Source organism: Oncorhynchus mykiss, chromosome 12 (assembly GCF_057628025.1).
Source record: "Oncorhynchus mykiss isolate SJ-2025 chromosome 12, ASM5762802v1, whole genome shotgun sequence".
In the NCBI taxonomy this organism is placed as follows: domain Eukaryota; kingdom Metazoa; phylum Chordata; class Actinopteri; order Salmoniformes; family Salmonidae; genus Oncorhynchus; species Oncorhynchus mykiss.
The window spans coordinates 65,165,718-65,185,895 of record NC_143033.1 but is presented as its reverse complement, the minus strand read 5'-3'; the positions used below and the strand labels follow the sequence as shown (position 1 = coordinate 65,185,895).

General features: G+C 45.1%; 1 protein-coding gene across 3 annotated transcripts; it reads right to left on the bottom strand.

Moving 5' to 3' along the window:
- Positions 1–32: 32 nt before the first annotated feature.
- Positions 33–20,026, bottom strand: atxn2l (ataxin 2 like). Of its 3 annotated transcripts, XM_021624381.3 has the most exons (24): positions 19,694–20,026; positions 19,312–19,418; positions 18,049–18,088; positions 17,752–17,808; positions 17,503–17,574; positions 16,318–16,501; positions 16,021–16,142; positions 15,066–15,157; positions 14,574–14,792; positions 11,847–12,154; positions 11,673–11,759; positions 11,446–11,568; positions 11,224–11,301; positions 11,054–11,115; positions 10,670–10,968; positions 9,702–9,768; positions 9,342–9,491; positions 9,144–9,207; positions 8,814–8,977; positions 8,465–8,597; positions 8,145–8,260; positions 2,039–2,221; positions 710–881; positions 33–620 (listed from the first exon to the last, which is right to left on the bottom strand). In XM_021624381.3, the coding sequence occupies exons 1-24, from the start codon at positions 19,712–19,714 to the stop codon at positions 562–564; spliced, it is 2,979 nt and encodes a 992-aa protein (XP_021480056.1). In that variant the 5' UTR covers positions 19,715–20,026; the 3' UTR covers positions 33–561. The 3 variants fall into 3 exon arrangements, with proteins under 3 accessions (XP_021480056.1, XP_036793876.1, XP_036793875.1); XM_036937981.2 differs by lacking the exon at positions 19,312–19,418 and having other exon boundaries at positions 19,694–20,009; XM_036937980.2 differs by lacking the exons at positions 19,312–19,418; positions 19,694–20,026 and adding an exon at positions 18,891–19,025.
- Between the last annotated feature and the right edge of the window lie 152 nt (positions 20,027–20,178).

Below are 20,178 nucleotides of genomic sequence, written 5' to 3'. Positions count from 1 at the left end.
CTTGCACAGAAAAGAGTTCTAGCGGCATGAGGTTGAGTTTAAAACTTTATTTTTGTATGATTTTTCAATTTTTTTGTATTTTAATAGTTTCATTATTTATTAATGGTTACCTGTAAAAGGAGATGGGGAGGAAGTAGGTCAGGTTAAAAGGGAGAAAGTCTCATTGATAACTCCTATAAGTCTCTTCAGTCTACTATGAGACGATGCTTTCACCATGTCAATCCTCTCAACTTAAATGGATCCAGCTAGCGAGGACGACTGTCTTTCATAAAAACAAAATAAGTCCATTTTTTTCTCCGTCCCAAACAGAGTAGCAGAAAGGGAGCCTTTGATGGGCTCTCTAACTAAAAGGACTCTGGGTAAAAAACAAGTTGCTTATTTTGTGGGCGAGAGGAGAGTGGCGGCGGTGGTTCCAGAAGGGGGCTTCAGTTCTCAGACCAGTTTAGCCGATCAGAGAACAACTTGATTGGGTCAGTCAAAGACTGGGGGCCTCAGCTTCCCCTCCCCTCTTCCATCCTGTGTCCTGCTTCTTCTGTGGTCCTCAAGGTGTAGGTAGGGGTGTCAGTTTCCAGGGGGGTGGAAGGAGAGCTGCTGGGTGGGGTGAGCCTGCACCTGTACAGCTAGAACACAGAACAGCAGTCACTGGCAATCTGTAAATGTGAAGCTAATTTCTATTGGAGATGTAGCTCCATGACTTGAAGTTACTTACCCTGTGGGTGTTGGATGTAGTAGTGTTGGTGCGCCCCCTGCTGGGGGGGAGGGCCGTGCTGCTGGGCGGAGCCTGGGCCTTGCTGTGGGGGCGGGGCGTAGTGCAGCATCATCTGGGGCGGGCCGTGGCCTCCTTGGTGGTGGGGGCCAGACATACCTTGGGCAACATGGGCCTGGAGAAAGAGGGAGCGAGATGGTGTCATCCCTTTCTTAAAAAACATTTACATTCAAGACTAGTGATCTACAGACTACGGCGCTTGAAAGATTCAGAGCGCAACGCAGTACGTGAATGTTTTCCGCCAAAATGGGTGGTTCCTTGTAGAACGCCGTCCTACCTTCGTTGCTGGCGACTTTTTGGAGCGCCAAATCTGACCATGTGGGGGCAGTGTTAAAAGCTCTGCTAACCGAACCCGACAGGCTTGACTAATCATGACGTGGTGTCAGAAGTGCTTCAACATCAAATATAAGACAGGAGTGACCAAAAGTAAAAAAAGTAGCTCTCCTGTCTCGTCATTGAGCAGAGCAGCCCCAGCTGAGCCATAGTTATTGATACCCAGACTTAGAGCCGCTGTGCGCAGGGAGCGAGTGACAGGAGCAGCTAATGGATTTACTAATGGAGGAGGTTATTTCGGGCAGGGCCGGGGCTTTAAATTTGGCAGAAGCAATCGGGCCTAGGTAGGGCCTGAACGTCGCAGGCATGGGTTGGGCTCTGGCTTAAAGTTATGCAGGCAATGAAGCCGTTGCTTGGTCTGATCTACATAGGCTACGCAAAGTAGCATTTTGCATTGATAACCAACAATCTCAGTGACTGTTTAAAAAAACCGTTGCCTTATTAGAATCCACACAAAGATATTTTGTTGAAGTAATAACTGATTCCAGACTATTTTGAAACAGTAAAAACCGCTAGTAGCCATGTGCCTTACCTGATATACCACTATTTTTTGCTGATATGGGAACAAGTCTCACTAGTCTTGAACTTTAAAGCAGCATATCAAATTGAGATGTAGGTTACACTGGCAAGTATAACAACTATAATATACTATCAAGGGAAGACTAACGTAACTTCACCGCAAATGGGAGTCTAGGAAACACGGACTGGTGAGGAAATCCCATTACTAACTGTTGTCCACTGCTCCCAAAAACATCTGACTCCACCCACACACGTAGATCAACGGCGTGAAGCTTGTATCAGCCTTACGTAATTGAAACAAAAATACTTTGACTTGTGCTACATCTGTTGTTGTATCATTGTTTGCTTAGATCTGTTACTCTCTCCTCTGGCGAGTTGAATGTATGTGGGCTGTGGGTCCAGAGTAGTCTGGTGTTTTACCTGTGTGAGCTGTCCCAGGCCGGGGTAGTGTTGGGCCATGGGCTGGTGGGTGGGCAGGCTGTAGCCCTGCATGGGGTAAGAGGCCTGGGGAGAGCTGTGGCCAGGGGGCATGTTAGGGGGTGTGGGTGCTGGCAGGGGCCCAGAGTGGTACATGGACTGGGGCTGGGGGCCTCCCTGGCCCGACTGAAGAGGGGAAGACAAATGTGTTAGGAAATCACATACTTGTGATACACAACAATGAGACAAACACTATATGCTCTCTCTCACATAGACTAAAAACAGGCTGGTCAGGATAAATAGGCAGTGTTTTAGCCAGCCAGGTGCCTCTAAGGAGCTCCAGTTTGGTAGCCTCTGGAAACACGGATTCTAATGCCTTGATTCCATGTCAAATTAAACTATCAAGTTTACCTCCCAGATTGGAAAAATGTGTTTGTGTAGAAAGACTTTAAAATGACAGAAAATGTATGAATTCAGTTTGTTAGTTTATCTAAATGATCAGGACTATTTTCTAGGAGAACATTCAGCATCTTGAGATTAAAGTTATTAACGGTTTTACTGCAAGATATAAATTGCCACACCAACCTTAATTAGTTTTTTTATAAAATTTCATTTAAATTAAGTAAATACCCCACATTAACGTAAACTCAGTGTTTTATAATCCTGGTCCTGGGGACCCAAAGGGGTGAGCATTTTGTTTTTGCCATAGCAGTAGACAATCATCTTTGATGATTTGAGTCAATACATTTCTGAATATTGTTGGATTCCATGAGGGTCTTAATCATATTTGGACCAGAATGAGGCTCCTCCCCACTACCTATTGCTGCAGTGATGATTCACCATCTGATGTTGTTATCATTTACAGTTTCTGCAATTAATCAACAAAAAGCATTGGCCTACCAGTAGCCTATGCAAATTAGGGAGCCAAATGAACTGATGCAATTTGATAGTATACACCTACTGACAACAGTCCTTCAGTCTGGCAAGCCCTGACATCCTACGAAAGGAAACCTAGGAAATATTTTGTTTTACTTGTCCCGATGCAATACCATGTACATATAACCACTTTGCATGACTTATGAATGGCAAAGGGATATAGATCGACTTCATTCAGTCAGTCAGTTTGACATCTTTTATAAACTGTCAACCAAAGCACACTAGGCTAAATAGCCTATGCGCCATGACGCTGCGTGGCTGGCTACGTGAACAAAAATAAATTAATATGCAAGAAAACAATTACACAGTGGATTCAACTCATCTTTACCACTTACATTACATGGGACATGTAAATCCACGAGCATCATGCCTTCTCCGTGTAAAGACATTTGAATGCAACCAACCACAGCGCACACAAATTGTTATGGCAGGCGGGACAGACAGCAGACTGCGTTTACCCGTCATCGCTCGCTTTGACTCACAGGCGCCTATCCTATCAATAGATCGCTAGAAGATCCATATTGTTCATTCTAGCGGGACAGGGCTTGACGGACTAGTGAATTGAAAGTTTTAAAATGACAAGTAGCCTTGTTAATGAAGAGGAACAAGTAGACTTGAAAATGTGTCTAACCGGCTGATTAGCTAACGGCCGGTGCTAATGGAAAACACTGAACAGGGGCCTTAAAGGCTGGTAAAATGTCTTCCAGTGATTTTTGAACTTTTCCTGTTAAATAAATATTCCAAGTATAAATACAGTAAAGTACCCACTACTAAAGGGTAGATATATATATATATATATATATGTTGAGTAGGGCAGTAGGGCATTGAATGAGTCGGTCTGATAGGAATTTGTAATGTCATCGGCCTCCCCCCTTGCTTGTGGAGCAATAGAGAACAAAAAGACGAAAGCCCACCCTGCCACTTGTGCCATGTCATGAGGAAAGCTGGACCACCTATTGAGATGTGCCTTTTGTTAAGTAAATCAGATGTTTTTTATTTAACTAGGCAAGTCAGTTAAGAGCACATTCTTATTTATAATGACTGCCTAGGAACAGTGGGTTAAATGGGGCAGAACGACAGATATTTACCATGTCAGCTCGGGGATTCGATCTAGTAACCTTTCGGTTACTGGCTCAACGTTCTAACCACTAAGCTACCTTTGTAAAAAATGTATTTCACCTTCATTTAACTAGGTAGGCCAGTTGAGAACAAGTTCTCATTTACAACTGTGACCTGGTCAAGATAAAGCAAAGCGTTACACATGGAGTTACACATGGAACAAACGTACAGTCAACACAGAAAAGTCTATATACTGTGTGTGCAAATGGCGTGAGGTGGTAAGGCAATAAATAGGCCATAGTAGCGAAGTAATTACAATTTACCTGCTGCTCCTGTTGAGAGGTGAAAAGATTTAGGCACAATAGTGGATTTTGCAGTTCGCCTTCAAAATAAAAGTACGACAATACTACTATTTTTATTCACTTGCACCACTGTCAATGGCATACTTTTATTTTGAAGGCAACCCGCAAATTCCACTATTGTGCCTAATCCTTATTGTGGCTAGCTTCACAACACACAACAGGGTCAGGTCGAGCCTCATTAGCTGGCTGCTTATAACGTTAGCTTTGGGCAACAGGGTTAAGTAGTTGGCTAGCTTTTAAATTAATGTACTGAAGTTCAATTTCAATAGGCGAACAACAAGTGGCAACCAAGCTACTTACTCACAAGGATTCCTAAATCATTGCTAAGAATAATGAAAATGACTGCAGTTTCTACTGGTCATTGTTTTCAGGCTAGTTGTATTGGTGCTAGCTAGGTAACGTTACCAAGCTAAAGCTAGCTACCCCAGAAGTTGCGTTTGAACAAATTATGCTTTATTACCAACGCGGTGTTGTAAACACATCGTTCGTGGCCGGTGTTTGCAGACTTTTGTACAGCTTTGACAGTGCTACTGTAACTTTTTGACACGCAAAGACCCAAACGGCGTTCCATAGCATGCATGTCGTGGAGCTAATAACAGTGACACCATTACTCTATTCTCGCTGAAATGTTGGTACTCTTTCAAATGACTGCTCGACTGATCGATCCACACAGCAGACATGGTGGGCTAGTTTAGGAATGCTGTGTTGCAAGTATAGTGCATAATGTTACGTGGCGTCACATGCACTTACGTTATATCTGTTTTGCACATCGCGTTAAACTCGACACCGGCAGATACCGATGTTGGCATTTTTAGCTAATATTGTCCGATTCCGGAATGTTCACCGATACTACTTTACGTTCATTAAAACAAATATAAATCTCAGCATTTGTTTGACTGTTGGAGGGAACAAGGCGAGCCATGCGCGCTCTACCAAAAATATGCTGCTTACTAAATAAATCACGTGGTTAATCCAAAATCAGAATTAAAATTATAATTTAAAAGTTACAATTTAGCTAATGTAAGGGCATTAGCCCCTTGTCATATATACCGTGATCCATTGACAGGTAAATAAATTAGTGCATGGAATTCAGATAGGTCTACTGCTGCATTGGCCTGTAGGCTATAACTTTCATCGTCAACTAAGTAAAATACATAGTCCTAAAGCCGACAAAAACAGTAAGACATCCTGATGAAAATGCAGGTTCTTTCAATCGCATTAATCTCTACTCCGCCTTGATTTGAGCCATCACTAGTGAAGTTTAACAATGTATCAACTAGCCTATTCCGGGCCCTCAAATTTCCAGAGCTCGTGACAGACGGACTTTTTTTAATGTTTCCACTGGATATATCAGATCATGATAAACAGATTTACAGAAGCGCAGCTTATTAGTGGTGAGTTAAGACAATCAGACATCCCCAACTGAGCACTTGGCTACATTTGTGGGTAGCAGGCCGGGTAGGCCTACTTCTGTGTGTGCTCAGGCGCATACTCCCTCAACATCATCAGGACAGAAAAACCAGACATGCTCATTGCTCACATGGAGCACTCAAAACAAAAGACAAAATGTTTACTAAACTTTCTCACAAGTGTAGCAGGTTGTGAAAAGTAAATGACATACATGCGTTAACAAAAATGTATGTAACCAAATGACGGGGATTAACGGTACATTTACTAGGCTCACTGGTTACATGCGTAACGGGGAATTGATCAAAATAAACAAATGGCCAACAATTCACACAATGTGCAAGAATTGGCGGGAGACAGCTGAGCGCATGCATTCTGGAGAGACGCCCATATCGTCACCACACAGCCCTTTCCTTGTCTCAATATTTTACATTATACTCTAGACACATTATCTTTACACATATTTTAGCTATTCACTGACAGCCGCAACTTAATAATCATCTAGTTCTACCACGCTTGCAGCCCAAATAGCCATAGCCCTACACAGCACTTTAAAAAAAAAGAAGCTAACCGATACTCTGGCTAAGTCATGCTCTCTGGTGAAGTATTTTGAATGACTTTATTTAGAATGGAGTAACTATATAATTTTAGCAACATCAATTTAGGGGTACAGTGCACCCACAAACTTTCCTTTCCAATTGGCTGGAACCAGAAATGTGTATTTAATGATGCACATGTCTCCGCCCTAATAGAGAAGCACTGTATTTTTATTGACCCTTAAATGTCAGTTAAGAACAAATTCTTATTTACAATGATGGCCTAACCCAGACGACGCTGGGCCAATTGTCCGCCGCCCTATGGGACTCCCAATCACGGCCGGTAGTGACGCCTCTAGCACTGAGATGCAGTGCCTTAGAACGCTGCGCCACTCGGGAGCCCCTGCATGAGTCAAAATGGTTCCAATTGTTTTTCCACCATTCATTTTTCCCATAATGCCATTTAGAAATACTTAACATTGACGTTTTGATAACTGAAAATCTCTCTAGGACAAGGTGACTTACCACCAATATATTCGCCTGTATTTACCCCTGCCAAAATGAAATGCTAATGTGGCTATCATAAAGAACTACAAATGCCATGATCTGGACGAGACTGCTGAATCTAAAAAGAGACAATCTAATGTTAGCTAAATGTAGTAACGAATAAATTGGCTACATTTCTTTAAATTGACAATTCTGTGAACCGTCTTGTGCAAGTTTCACATTGACACAATACCTGTGTGTCAGGTGTCAACTAGAGGTGACGTGCAGGAGATTGCGGGGATTTGTAGTCTTGCATGATGTCTACTTTAATGCTAATTAGCATTTTCCAATCAGAGTAAAGAGAACCGAATATATTGATAAGTCACCTTGTATGAGAGAAAAGTCATGGCAGGTTAAGCAAAACAAAAGCGATTGGAACCATTTCCCTGTTTGACCGCTAGGTTTTATGGGTATTATGACACTTTGGGGCTTTATGCAGTTGACAACATACTGAGAGAGGGGTGCGGTTTCGCTTGCTTGGATGCTATATCTGTGATTGATGTCTCTGTCAGCGTGCGTCTCTGTGAAATAAAATATCAATATATAATTTGGATGGGCGAGGTGGTACAGGGTAGGATGGGCCAGGCCCACAACACCAGCCCTGACTAAGCCGAACATCTGAACAGATTCTCTCTTCAATCAAAATCTCTCTCAAGCCACCAGTTCTGGTTATAGACCGCAGACGGAAAAAACCCTCTATGGGCTTTGCTATCACAGAAGCGATCAATAGCAAAGATCAGAGGTGCGCCCTCTATGAATTTCTGTGGACAGCAGCAGTCATGATATTTCTCTAAAAACAGCCTTTCTCCACTTGCTTGAGAACTAAATGAGGGAACAGGTCAAGATCGGCTCATGGAAACACGTTTCCGATTCTGGAAGTAACGTGTAAAAAGGCTAATCATTAAAGTAATCTGATTGTGTAAAAAGTACATTTACATAAAGCCCAACACTGCTGGAGCGCCACTTTAATTACAGGTTCCTCACAGGAAACATGCAGCAAAGATACCGACAAGACAATCTGTCCTACACCATTACGTGAATCGCTCTCCCCCCCGCACACACACAGCCTAGTGGTTAAAGCGTTGGGCCAGTAGGTGAAAGTTAGCTGGTTTGAATACACGAGCCGACAAAGTGAAATCTGTCGATGTGCCCCTGCTTCAGGGGCGCCGTACTACCATGGCTGACTCAGTAAAATAACACATTTTACTGCACCTATCCGGTGTATGTGACAAAACAAACACACGGCTGGGCGTGTTGGTTTACCTGTCCGTGCCCAGGGCTGGGGGCAGTGTGCTGGGGAGGGGGCTGGCTCCCAGTAGGTGTGCTGGAGGGCTGCGGAGGGTGCATGGAGCTAGAATGGTGGGAGAACTGCTGGGGAGCTAAGACAGATGAAAGACTAACTTGAACCTGAAGTTTTTGGAATCAAACAATTTACAAACCAAAGAGCCTTGAACAATGACAGTCTTAGAATAAATTAATTGTATTGATGCGACTGCATGTAAGCAGGAAGTTGTCCTGTACACGACTAAAATGATGAAGTCTTGCTGAGTGGACTTTTAAACAGAGACAGTGCGTTATCTTACCATACATGGTCTGTTGTGGTCCCGGGGGCCCCTCTGTCTGTCCAGGGTACTGAGGGCCTGGGGGGCCCAGAGCCTGGGGGTGGCCTGCCTGAGTCAACATCCTGGCCCCACCCTGCAGCATGGAGTACACCGGCTAGAGAGCAAGCGAGAGGCAGAGGATAAAGAACGAAAGAAGGACAAAAAGAGTGAGATAATGATATGAACAAAACATTATTTAAAAATAAATCCTATGCAGGTCATGCTTCTATTGAAACAAAACCTCCATCCATAACACATTCTGGATCTCCGGAGCTATGCTGTTATAAGCGTGGATAAGTATTAGTGCCAGCACCACTAGCACAATAGTTACCTGTCCGGGGTAGTGGGGCATGCCCTGGATGACCTGACTGTACTGCAGGTAGGCCTGGGGGTAGGGGGAGGCCACCAGGGGAGGGCCTGCTGCAGACGCTGCAGCCTGGAGCATCTGGGGCTGAGAAGAGCCGTGGTGGTCCGGACGAGGGCCTACCACCTGGCCTGGGAGGGGGGGGGGGGGGGGGGGACTTAACATACTGATCATAACTTTAATTCTCTACTTGTTGATTTCAAAAATGTTCCCCAGTTGCTAAATTAAAAAGTGAAAGGTTAGGACAGTGTTGCGACCAACCTATTGTTTAAGCAACACAATGGTGTGAGTGTGTACCTTTAGCTCTGGGATACTTCCCCTGCTGGACTGTGGACATGGTGTACTGATACATCTGGGGAGGCTGGGAAACAAAGGGACAGTTAGACCCCAACATCGTGTGTACACACACACACACCATTTGTTTTTGTTTACACCCCAGACACACTAATGCTTATTTTTCACAGAGACCAAAGTCAAACACAGGCTCAGTCCTACCTGTACAGAGTGTCCCTGTATCTGTACAGGGGAGAGGTAGGACAGGTAGGGGGTGCTGTAGATGGCCTGTTGTCCCGGGGGGGGCTGGAGCACCACGGAGGGGCTGAGAGGAGTGGGCCGCGGGGGGGTGGGGGCTGGGGACGGCTTCACCTGTGGAGGAGAGAAGGTGCACGGTTTAGGTTGGTTTGTGAGATAATGTGAGTGTGTGTTTAGTTTAACAAATCACACACACAATTACATTTGGTGTGTGAGTTGGCGTGAACATAGTTGAACTCCTGGCCAAACAGGTTGTTGTGAGAGAGAATTTGTTCTCAACTACTTCCGTGTGTGTGTGTGTGTGTGTGAAAGAGAGAGACAGACCAGGGTCATGGGTGCCTTGAAGACGAACTCTTTGGCGTTGGGGTTCAGCGTAGACTTCTTCACCTGGCTAAAAAACACAAGGAGAACGAGATGACTACTCCAAATCATCTTTCAAATCCCTTTTCCATACATCCATCCTCAACACAGCGACTACCTTGCCCACCTGAGCATGGGGCTCACTTTTGACTTAACTTAGCACTGTATCAACATATTGTTATATACGGTATTGTAAAAATCCATACCGGTATTCATGATATATCACCCAGATCCTGCATAATACCTACAGATGGGTGTGTCAACACATCTTATCAACACTAGGGTTGTACGGGTACTATAGGGGTGTACGGGTACTATTGGGGTGTACAGGGACCTCTGTTCGGTCTGCATTGTGAACCTGTACCCTTCTTTGTGCGTTCGTAACCAAGAGGGAAAGGGGAATTTACCACATACGACTGGGAAAAACCCACTTGAACGGTCCTCAAGCTGGTAATTACTAGTGGGGAAACTCGTCTATCATCCTGAGCACCCATTTCTCCCACATGTTGACCTCTGACATCACTTATTAAGGAAATGGTCTCTAACAGCATTTTCGGCAGATCAATGTTTTGTTGCATTTTTTGTAAAAAGCAATCTATTAATGTGTTTAAACCATTTGTTTACAAGCACGATAGCTGGTAAATTCCCACCTCCCACATGGTTACAAACGACGCATCGGAGTAAAAACTTGAGGCCCAACATAACAATCCAGTCAAAACAGACAATACCAGGAACATTGTGAATGACATTACATTTTTTTCTTTGACCCCACAACCGTAATACGTACCGAGCCATGGATTTGGTGAACCGTTAAACCCCCTAATCAACACTACTACATAGTAACTGTAGGTATTAGGTTGACTTAGAAGTAGACTATTGTACTACACTGTGGAATAATGTACTGTATTGCACTGTTCTTCGGTCACACTTACTCAGCCACGCCCTCCACTCGCTCGCCGCCCTCCTCGCTGCCAGGGGTCCTGGCTGGCTGGGGTGTCCCTGCAGCCTGTCTGTCTGGACCTGATGACTGACAGGTGGTGTTGGGGGCTGGAGAGGGGGTAGGGGTGGTGGGGTTCGGGGTGAAGGAGGACCCCTCTCCAGTCTGGGGGTCCTGGGAGGGGGTGTGGCCAGGGGCGGGTATAGACTCGGCTGTGGTGGCGGAGTCTGATGGGGAGGGCTGGGCGGGCTCTGAGGAAGTGGGGCCAGCAGAAGGGGAGGAGCTGGGCTGGAGCTGTGGAAGAGAGCGAGAGTGTCAAAATCAGATAAGACACATGGGGTCACACACAGGCACACATGGACACGAGACACACACTTACCCTGAACTCTTTGCCAAATTTCCGGAGCTCCTCCAGCTGTGTTCTCTGCAGGACGGAGGGAACTGAGAGGGAGAGAGAAAATCAAGGAGAGAAAAATCTACTTTTCAAAAGACCTGAGATGAGGGGAAGGACAGGGACCAGTCACATGGAGAGGAAGTGAGAGAGCTAACCTTTGCCGCTCTTGCCGTCCTGAGGGCTGGCTGGGCCTTCTGTCCTCTCCTTAGCCGCTGAGCTCAAGATCTCATTCACTGAGAGCGAGAGAAAAAGATAGCAAGAGACAGATGGAGAAATAGAGGTAGAAAAGGGAACGGAAATCATAAAAGATTATTCACAAAAGTAACTTCAATAGAACAATATATAAGAATAATACTGTAGTAAATCCTCCTCCTCACCATCCACAGTGAACAGAGGGGTGGGGCCAGAGGACTTGGGTGTTGCCGAGGCGATCGAGGAGGAGGTGTCCAGGTAGGCAGGGCCAGCCAGAACGGGGTCATCTAGTTTTGGAGAGCGAGAGACTGCGGGGAGAGAGAAAGAAGGGAAAAGTGAGGGATGTGAATAATCTAGAATATGAGTGGTGGAAATGTGTTTGTGTGCACTTTCAGAGGAGGTGTGTGTGTACCTGCAGGTGAGGACTGGGAACTTGGGTTGCGCAGAGTTCTATTGGTCTGTACGGATCTCTGGGCTTTGGGAGAAGTTCTGGATGACACTGATGCACAGGAAGAGCACACTTAAAACTCAATATACCCAAAAACCTCACACTCCCTCAAAATACCCAAACAGACAGAGGCCTTACCTCCATTGACAGAAGAGCGTGAGGCATCAGCTAGAGCTTGTGGGTGAGAGATGGAGTGAGGGATCGGATGAGAGGAGGAAGAGGGGGTAGGGCTACTGGGCTGGGCCGGGGGGCTGGCTTGGGACTGGTGGGGAGAGTAGGCGCTCCTGACGGACAACGGGCTGCTCCTATCAGAACCCTGGGAGGGCCTAGAAGAGCCGGGGACTCCTGTTCGACTGGGTATTGGACCAGAGGCTCCACCCCTCAGGCTGCTGGGGGACACACCCATCTCCCTGGCCCTCTGGGGAAGAGGAATGTATTTACCCTCCCTAGAGAGAGAGAAGTATAAAACGCAACAATTTCAAAGATTTTACTGAGTAACAGTCAATTGAAATAAATTAGGCCCTAATCTATGGATTTCACATGACTGGGAATAGAGATATGTATCTGTTGGTCACAAATAGAAAAGGTGGATCAAAAAACACAGTATCTCGTGTGACCACCATTTGCCTCATCTCCTTCGCATAGAGTTGATCAGGCTGTTGAATGTGGCCTGTGGAATGGTGTCCTACTCCTCTTCAATGACTGTGCGAAGTTGCTGGATATTGGCAGCAACTGGAACACATTGTCATACACGTTGATCCAGAGCATCCCAAACATGCTCAATGGGTGACATGTCTGGTGAGTGTGCAGGCCGAGAAAGAACCCGTGATTTTTTTTTACCCCCTTTTCTCCCCAATTGCATGGTATTCAATTGGTAGTTACAGTCTTGTCTCATCGCTGCAACTCCCATACGGACTCGGGAGGGGCGAAGGTTGAGTGCCATGCGTCCTCCAAAACACAACCCAGCCAAGCCGCACTGCTTCTTGACATAATGCCCGCTTAACCCGGAAGCTAGACGCACCAATGTGTCGGAGGGAACACTGTACATCTGGCGACCGTGTCAGCGTGCATGCGCCCGGCCCGCCACAGGAATCGCTAGAGCGCGATGGGACAAGGACATCCCGGGCCAGCCAAACCCTCCCCTAACCCGGACAAAGCTGGGCCAATTGTGTGCCGCCCACATGGGTCTCCCAGTCGCGGTCGGCTGCGATGGAGCCTGGACTCGAACCAGGATCTCTAGTGGCACAGCTAGCACTGTGATGAACTCCTGAACTGGGACATTTCAACTTCTAAGAATTGTGTACAGATACTTGCGACATGGAGCCTTGCATTATCATACTGAAATATGAGGTGATGGTGGAGTAAGAATGGGCCCCAGGATCTCATCACAGTAATCTCTGTGCATTCAAATTGCAATCAATTAAAATGCATGTGTTCATTGTCCGTAGCTTATACCTGCCATACCATAACCCCACCACCACAGGGCACTCTGTTCACAATGTTGACATCAGCAGACCGCTCGCCCACACAAAGCCATACATGCTTTCTGCCCAGTTTAGTTGAAACCTGGATTCATCCGTGAAGAGCACACTTCTCCAGCGTGTTACAGGTCAACAACTCCGGTGGACATCCCTGCAGTCAGCATGCCAATTGCACGCACCCTGCACGCACCCAAAAGTTTGGGGTCACTTAGAAATGTCCTTGATTTTGAAGGAAAAAGCAAATTTTTTGTCCATTAAAATAACATTAAATTGATCAGAAATACAGTGTAGACATTAGTAATGTTGTAAATGACTATTGTTGCTGGAAACAGCTGATTTTGAATGGAATATCTACATAGGCGTACAGAGGCCCATTATCAGCAACCATCACTCGTGTTCCAATGGCATGTTGTGTTAGCTAATCCAAGTTTATCATTTTAAAAGACTACTTGATCATTAGAAAACCACTTTGCAACTATGTTAGCACAGCTGAAAACTGTTGTGCTTATTAAAGAAGCAATAAAACTGGCCTTCTTTAGACTAGTTGAGTATCTGGAGCCTCAGCATTTGTGGGATCGATTACAGGCTCAAAATGGCCAGAAACAAAGAACTTTCTTCTGAAACTCGTCATCCTATTCTTGTTCTGAGAAAAGAAGGCCATTCCATGTGAGAAATTGCCAAGAAACTCAAGATCTCATACACTGCTGTGTACTACTCCCTTCACAGAACAGGGCAATCTGGCTCTAACCAGAATAGAAAGAGGAATGGGAGGCCCCGGTGCACAACTGAGCAAGAGGACAAGTATATTAGAGTGTCTAGTTTGAGAAATAGACACCTCACAAGTTCTCAACTGGCAGCTTCATTAAATAGTACCCGCAAAATACCAGTCTCAACGTCAACAGTGAAAAGGCGACTCCGGGATGCTGGCCTTCTAGGCAGAGATCCTCTGTCCAGTGTCTGTGTTCTTTTGCCCATCTTAATCTTTTATTTTTATTGGCCAGTCTGAGATACGGCCTCTTCTTAGCAACTTGGCCTAGAAGGCCAGCATCCAGGAGTCGCCTCGTCACTGTTGACGTTGAGACTGGTGTTTTGCGGGTACTATTTAATGAAGCTGCCAGTTGAGGACTGGAGGTGTCTGACACGTGCCATTGGAACACAGGAGTGATGGTTGCTGAAAAATGGGCCTATGTAGATATTCAATTAAAAACCAGCCGTTTCCAGCTACAATAGTCCTTTACAACATTAATGTCTACAATGTATTTCTGATCAATCTGATATTTTAAATGGACAAAAAAAGTGTTTTTCTTTCAAAAACTAGGACATTTCTAAGTGACCCCAAACTTTTGAACGGTAGTGTATGTCTGCGATTCCCTTACGGTCTCACCTGCTCCCGGCACTACTCTGGAATCCAGGGCTGCCCCTCTCCCTCCCCTCATCTCTCTCTCGGACCACGGCGCTGTACTTGTCCTCCTCGCTCTTATCGTCGTTCTCCAGGTTGGTGCGGTGACGGTACTGGGGGCTTCCCTCGATCTCATTCGCTAGGCGGGCCGCACGTGCCTCTCGCTGCCGGAAGCCATCCGAGCTGCCCCTTTCCAGGGGAACACTGAATGGGGAGAAAGACAGATAAGACTTCCAAGGTCATTCAAAAATATGAGAGAGAAAAAGGGAGATGAGTGAATGAGGCTGTGTTCACACAGGAAGCCCAATTCTGATAATTTTTTCACTAATTGGTCTTTTGACCAATCAGCTCTGAAAAAGATGTGATAAAGACCAATCACTGGGGAAAAAAAATAACACAGAATGATACTGAGCTATATAGACAGTGACCTGATCATATTCCACAATCAGAATAAGGAGCTGAGGGGAGAACACTCACGTGTACATGGAGAGGCTGGAATCGTAGGTGGACGTGACGCCATATGTCTCCTCGTTAAACTTGAACATTTCGCTGGCATCCCAGCCATTAGACTGACGGAGACAGAAGAACCGTACGGTAAGTGTGTGCCTATGTCCAACCAAGTGCGTGTGTGTGAGCGCAGCAGTAACCAAGTTTCCATCCAACCATTTCATGCAGATTCATTACTTGACAAAAAAAATGTAAATAAAAAAATTCAAAAGGCCTGATAGCTAATTTGTCCTATTGTTGACAACACCATCGTTTGGTCGGTGAAATAGATTATGCCATAATTGCGATGGAAACGCTGCGATGTGCAACTATTGAAATAATAACCATCATGTCGAAATAAACTTGGGAGTCACGCAATGATGTTAGGTTCTTGTAACCTACTACCATCACGGCGTGTGAAACCATGAAGACTTTACAGGCAGATGAAATAAGTTGTGAACTTCCCGTTGTGGGCAAGTGCACGGTGAAATTCATGAAAATGTCCAATAAATATTGAGGGTGTTATTTGAAAGCTGGTGACATGATGATTGGCTGCCATTATCAAATAAAAATGATCTTGCTCTTTCCCAAATCAGCAAACTTGTCTCGAGAGCATGCACTAAAACCAGATTGGGAAAGTTTGCTATTTATCACAACAGATCATGTGACAAAACCATCGGTGGAGTAAAACATGTGATGGAAACCCATTGAACTTCTGTTTATCATTTGTTACATGGTAAATGAAGCGCGGGTGTTTATGTGCACTAGGTCATCACGCAGTTGTTTTATTATTATTTTTTTTTATCAGCAACAAGTCTGTTTGATAGAAACTCAAATGAGATTGGATTTTTTTGTTATACTGCAGATTTTAGAATCTGTTAACAAATTGGATGGCAACCTAGCTACTGTGTCTATGCATTTCTCTGCGTGTGTGAGCGCGCCTCACCGTGTCAGTCTCCAGGTCGAAGCCTTCTCCATTGCTGTCGCCTCCGTCCCACCGCTGCAGCACCTTCTCCCGGTGTTCCCCGTTCACCCGCGATGAGCTGATTGCTGTATCTGTGAAAGCATCTACAAAGCCCCAACTTGAAGGTATAATGGGGCATCTACTAGTGGTACATAATGATACACACACACTTGGTTCACCCTCCAATCTGTCTCATTCAGTTCCACTGCTTACTTAAAACACACATCCTTATCTTGTTTCAGTCACACTGACAACACACTCTCTCTCACACACACTTACCTCTGATGGCATAGTTGAGGTCCACATCTCGGCAAGTCATTGTGACCAGGTCGCCGGGGCTGAAGATCATGGTGTCTGTGATCTCCTCGATCCTGGGCAGAGAGGGTGGCAAGCCTCCCCCTCCGTCTCCATCCGCCTCTCCTCCCTCACTCCTCTTGTGGACCGCGTCGACCACCAGCTCACACTGGAGAAAAACACATTAGGACCACAGATGAACCACAGAGGTTAAGTGAAGAGCGGCTGCAGGCAGTGGTCAATGTGACCTGTGGGTGTATTCCTTACGCTGCAAAATGCTGTCGGTTGCAAAACATAAGACGTTTTGCAACGAAAACTTCTGTCAGACAATTTCAAGTAGGTCCCTCCTGGTGTTGCATGGTATACCGAACCTTCAGTAGTTTTTCAATACTAGAACACGAAAAACTGTACTAAAAGTTTTGTTACCTTCGGTACTTCTGTCAAATGTGTCTCACGGATCAAGCGTGTCTTATCAGCACAGCCGACCTCTTATTATAGTGTGCACTGTGCCTGCTCCACTTACTCATTGCTAGCCTGCACTGGGAGTCTGGGCTGTATCATGTTAGCTTGTCACTCATGCTGCACACAAGTTAACACACTTTAATAATGCGACACGGCGGCATGTAGAAATGTTGAAACTGTTGCTTACTGTTCGTTAAACAATGTCAATATAGGCTAGAACATTTTACAATGCAAGATGATACCAGTAGCTTCCAGCTATTATAGGCCAACTTTCCTTGCTAGCCGACAGGTAAAGCTAACATCAATTCACTAGCCGAGTACTTTGAACCATAGCGCAAACCATAATGCAAAATATGCTGATTTGAAAGTTGATTGCCACAAAAAACATTATCCATTCTCTTATTTCACAAAGATGATCTATTGCCTCGGCGAACTGACTGTGCGCCTACGGGCCGTCCCCCTCTTGCCTCGTGAATGGCGTCATTCCCGCACCGCTCTGATTCAGAGGAGTTGAGTTAAATGCGGAAGACATTTCAGTTGAATGCATTCTGATGTGCAACTGACTAGGTTTTGTAACGAATCCAACTAACGAATACACCAGAGATCAAGGTGAACATCTGACCACAACCATGTTTCTAGGAGCGGTCTATAACGTGTCGGTATGCATTACACTCCTGTATGGTCTAATACAAGGTAGTAGACAATTACCCTTGAGCTGAGGGTCTTGAAGATGCCTTCATACACATTTCCACTCTTCACTCGGACGTCACAGGTGGAGCCCTTGATGGATAATAATAATAATAATAATAATAAATTGTTATTGGTCATTTCATTACGATATACATTAGTAGACAGTTGTCGACAACTTAAATAGTGCACATTAGGGCATAGTGTATGTGCTGCATCAAAGTAAGGCACCATGGTGGACCAGGCCTAATTGACCAAATGAACACTCACCACTACAGCTGTGAGATAGTGAAGCATCCTGGTGTTGTTGTAGACACCTTCAAATACCTGTTGTAAACAAGCATATCTGACTTCAGTATGGCATGGACCTCGTATTTCAAAGCTCCAAAAAAATGTGACTTTACTCTAAACCCAATTTCCTTTAAACATTTTAGAGTTTACAATAGTGCACTAGTATGGAAGCAAACAAAGAGAAAGACAACCTACATTATGTCATCAAAAGGGTACTAGGCTATGCACTTCTGTAGTACATGCTGGATAGCCTACGTTTCATGATATATGACTTACGGGAGAGGACTGAGATGGCGGCTTCATTGTATTTCTTGTCCTGAATGTGAAGAGAGAACATTAGCAACAGACAAGACAAATGGGTGTAGCTGGCTCCGGGGCAAAATGCTGCAACGCAAGAAACGGGCCGGCAGCTGCACCACTTTCAATGTAGCTAACTAACATGCAAACTTGCGAGGCATTTTGGACACGGAATAATTTTGCGTTGATCAAATGTGGACTTTTTAGACTAGTGGTCCTCGATCTGTCATAGGACTGCATGAAGCTAGCTAGATGATCTAGAAGACCCGTATATGCAGCCGTAGGGCAAGACTTATCACGGTCACGAATCCGTGCCGACGCCGGTGATCTACGTTAGCTAGCCCTGACATTCGGTGGGGGGAGGGGGAAACAAGCTAGCCCCGAAGCGGACCGTGTTCTGTTCTCCATTACAGTGCCGTACGACATTGTTTGCGAGGCTTAACCAAAACAATTGTGTTGACACAAGCTGGCTAACTATGGTTAGCTAAAAACTGAAGGCAGCGTTAAAGCGATGTGGCTAACAGTGTAGCTCACGTTACCTAGCGGTAGCCAGCTAACGTGCAACTATTTTAGCTAAAGTAATCTGGTAACTGGCTAACAATTGAGTAACTGGCAAGATGGTCAAAATATCAAAAATCTAAACATTAGCTTGTTAGGTGCAATACAATAGCTAGCTGATGATTGTCTAGTTAACGTTAGCTAGCAAGCTATACAAGACAGCTAGTAAGGAGGAAACCAACTGCAAACTGGTAAATAATGTACGAATTTATAGATATCGAGAGAGACGTTGAATACAATAAATCATGAAAACGTATTAATACTTTTTAGTCATGTGCATCCCTGTTACTCCGCAGTCTTGTTGATTCTGTGAAAAATCACACGACTTGACAGGCCAAACAAAATCTAAAGCAAATGCTTAAAAAACACAACAAAAACACGGATAATCCCCTCCCCACAGAAAGTGAATGGGCATATTGGCGTCAATCAAAACGTATCGTCTATTTCATTGGTTCGGACAACGGTCAATCATAGCAATGTCGATTTAGCAGAACCTCCGTGCCCATTGGCCCGCAACCCACATCAATTATATGTACTTGGTTCCAATTGGCATAAAACGACGATTTAAAGCCTCCATTGGACATGGGCACGCCCACTGTAATCCTCGTATTGACCGGTAAACCTTTACGGATATGTGGCAGATCCCCGGACTTGCTTGACGACAGTGGCCGAACATGTGCTTACCTTCCAGGCACAGCTCTGTTGGTATTACTCCCGCTGATATGAGGGTGTAAACCGGCTGGCCCTGCCGTTCCATTGGAGGTTTTTCGTCCGCATGAACCGGGTTGTTGCTGGTGTGACACGTGCCAATAATTACACCTCAAGTAACAGTTGTACGGATTAAATGTCTTTAGTCTACTAAATAGTATTTGACATTACCAGACTGGCTACCTCGCTAGTGTACAATTAAGTCAATGAGGACACCATCGATAAAGATCACGTTTGCTAGCCAACTTTTAGCTAGCTGCTAACAAATATCGAACCAGCTAGCTAGAATGCATACACACAGAAACCAATACAAGTAGAAGCAAGTGACCATTAGCAACTTGACACAACTACAACTCACGTTCTGTCGACGAAAAGACATTGCCTCTTCGGAACTCAATCGATAGTTTATCTGACTACTGTAGTACAGCCCTGCACGCTATAGCTAGCTAGAAGAGCAAGCAGTAATGTCCCTTCTGTAGCTAAAACTGAGCACGTCGTTTTCGTTTCCTCTCCGTAGATATACTCTTGCGTGTGGCTTACTCCGATTGCATGTCATTTGTAACTTGAACAAATTCTAAAAGTCGGGGAAAACAAATTCGCCGGTTTGGCACCACAAAGATGCTGTAGTCTGCGCGTGGCTGACTGGGTTGATGGGGGCGTGTACGTGCGCATTCACAAATTAAGAACGTGCACGCGCCAAACAGTTTAGACCCCAAAACTACGGTCATCACTAGTTTCCAACCAAACCCCGCCTAGATCTAAAATGTATCTTCTTAAAATCTGATTTTAAACATAACCCGAACCGTAACCCCATTGCTAACCGTATGCCTAACCATAAATTAT

Excerpts from the sequence above, each read along its gene's own strand:
- atxn2l (XM_021624381.3), bottom strand. The coding sequence starts at position 19,714 with ATGTCTTTTCGTCGACAGAAC. Across the intron at positions 19,419-19,693 it reads TGTCTTTTCGTCGACAGAAC|CAACAACCCGGTTCATGCGG; the intron begins GTGAGTTGTAGT and ends GTGTCACACCAG. Across the intron at positions 10,969-11,053 it reads AATTTGGCAAAGAGTTCAGG|CTCCAGCCCAGCTCCTCCCC; the intron begins GTAAGTGTGTGT and ends TCTCTTCCACAG.